Source organism: Austrofundulus limnaeus, unplaced genomic scaffold (genome assembly GCF_001266775.1).
Source record: "Austrofundulus limnaeus strain Quisiro unplaced genomic scaffold, Austrofundulus_limnaeus-1.0 Scaffold111, whole genome shotgun sequence".
Taxonomy (NCBI): domain Eukaryota; kingdom Metazoa; phylum Chordata; class Actinopteri; order Cyprinodontiformes; family Rivulidae; genus Austrofundulus; species Austrofundulus limnaeus.
Window position 1 is genome coordinate 863,621 of NW_013952513.1, and position 2,627 is coordinate 866,247.

Sequence of the window (2,627 nt, forward strand, 5' to 3'; positions counted from 1 at the left end):
ATGTGTAAGTGTATGTATGTATGTATGTGTATATGTTGTATGTGCTTATATGTACATGTATGTGTATGTATGTTTATGTGTATATAAGTGTATATGTATGTATATGTGTAAATGTATGTATGTATGTATGTGTGTATGTATATATGTATGTTTATGTATATGTTGAAAATGGACCATTGTAACTATGTGTATATCACTTTAAGAGCTCAGCAAGCTGTCTGAGTAATGTCTGCTGTGATTGGCTCATTGGAATTTCAGGCTACCAATAGCTGTTACTGCTGTTGGAGCACATGTTCAGTGTTGGATAATTAGAAGTTCACCAGCAATCCACAGAGATCATTAAAGCTGTTTGTTTTAAGATTGTTCAAGAGCCTGGGAGCGTGTCAATACATAAAAACCACTCTCAGCTCTATTAAAGAAAGTTTGGACCTGCAATCTCTCCTCTCGTCCTTTACCGGATGCTTGTGGTGGCTGTACCTTAAGAACTAACACTTTCATAAAGGGAGCACAACATTTAATGATCTCTGTGGATTGCTGGTGAACTTCTAATTATCCAACACTGAACATGTGCTCCAACAGCAGTAACAGCTATTGGTAGCCTGAAATTCCAATGAGCCAATCACAGCAGACATTACTCAGACAGCTTGCTGAGCTCTTAAAGTGATATACACATAGTTACAATAGTCCATTTTCAACACTCTTATAAACACTCAAAGGTACTTTGTGTACGACTGACTAAACGTGAAGTAGATACTGTAGAAATACTATTAAAAGTGAAAGTACTTTTGAACCCTGTACACCTCCACCTAGTGGTGGGATGCCTTTCTTTTTGCGGGTAAAATAATGAACATTCAAAATGGGAGATGTAGTTTATGATTAATGCTGGTTTTAAAAGAAGCATATGCTTATTTTAAGACATTAATGCATCTTTGAAGCTCTCACGGGCCACATTAAATGTTGTAGCGTGTCACAGTTGGCCTTAACGTTGTGCTCTAAACTAAAAAAAAGTCTGAGAATAAACTTGAACTAATAAATTATTCTTCTATTGTCTGAGCTATACAGTGCAGATATTTTAAAGTAGAGGTGGAATTGTTCTTTATGTTTACCAAATTTTTAAATCTTCCATTTATAAAACTTATCAAATCAGTTTTACGTTTGCCTCTTGTTGTCATCACAAACACACGTACTGCTTCTGACGTGTTATGTTGAAACTCCCTTCAGCTTTTATGTGTCTGTAGAGAAACCCTTGAAATCTGTTTCCTCCTGTCTCTTGTCTGCTGTTCAGTGTCAGAGATGATTCGGATCACAGTGCACCCACAGTCCCAGCAGGCCTCATCGGGGAGCAGGGTGGTACTGACTTGCAGGGCTTCTGGACCCCCTGGACTCAGCTACCAGTGGTTCAGAGGCAAAGAGGAGGTCCGTTCAACATTTTAATATGATTATAACAGGTGTTATGACAAAGAGATAATAAAGCATTTTATTATATGTTGAATATATTTTTGCTTCAGGTAATGGATGAAACGGGGACTTCACCAGAACTGGTTCTGTGTTCTTTAAGCCCGACTCATCAGGGTCACTACATCTGCAGGATCAACCATGGAGACAAATGCGTTTTCTCCCAGTGGGCTCATGTTCGTTTGGTCCAGTCTGCAGGTTCCAGTGCAGGTACCCCCCCCCCCACCCCCCCATATTAATTCTGTTTCTCTTCACCTCCTGCCAGGTGATGTATGATCAATCTTTTATCGCCGCAGACTGCAGCAGCCTGTTTCTAGGCTCAATGAGCGGGCTGAGTGTCACCGAACAGCCTCAGTCCCAAACAGCAGCTGAAGGAGACACTCTGCTCCTGAAGTGTAAAGCTGAGGCCAACCCCCCTGCTCGCTACGAGTGGTACCACAACAAAGTTCTCCTCCCTCGTGAAAATACATGTCTTCTCAAAGTGAGTCCACAAATCTGCAAAACGTGTTTTTTTTTCTGACTCCGTATTGGATTTAAACTAGTAAACGCAGAAAATTTTTAATAAATTAAATGAATAAAAGTTATTTGTGCTGTTGCTAAAAGTAGTCAGCGTCTCATCCAGTATTTCCTAAATTACTGGTACTTAGTTAATAGACCATTTCGTAGAGACAATTACTATTGGAGCCTAGCTCTTCCAGGTCACAAGTCAGCTGGTGAAACGCTGAGGTTTGCTATGAAAACACCACTGGAATTGTGCAAACTCAAAAATCAGATTTATAGCTTAGATGTTTGTGAAAAATCTCATCTATGATCCTAAAGGAAAGTTTACCATGAATCAGTTCAGAGCGAACACATCAGGGTCTGTATAACAGCCTAAATTTACTGCTCAGATTTCTTCAATTCCAGTAGCAACCTCAGTGTTTTCCCGGAAAAACGTGCAAGTTCGGCCCACTTCGCTCATGCGCAATTGTAACAACTTTTAACCAAGAAATGGTCTGTTACCTCTCATGTAAGTCATAGATGCTTTTTTGAATAATCTTGTGAGACAGCGCACCTTGATTGGTCCTCCTGAAATTTTAAATTTCCAAAACGAAGTTCACCTTTTTTTGTTTTGTTTTTATGACTCTTGAGACGTAGCCCTTTGAGATTTACAAATGTAGAGTGCCCTAAAG

The 2,627-nt window shown here is 39.6% G+C and overlaps 1 protein-coding gene across 1 annotated transcript in view; it reads left to right on the forward strand.

Moving 5' to 3' along the window:
- malt2 (MALT paracaspase 2) overlaps window positions 1-2,627 on the forward strand; it is a gene marked incomplete in the record, with an annotated part of 19,442 nt that overhangs the window by 9,897 nt on the left and 6,918 nt on the right. The window contains 3 exon segments of the mRNA XM_014014200.1: window positions 1,286-1,416; window positions 1,509-1,665; window positions 1,752-1,936. Coding sequence (XP_013869654.1) covers window positions 1,286-1,416; window positions 1,509-1,665; window positions 1,752-1,936 — 473 coding nt within the window.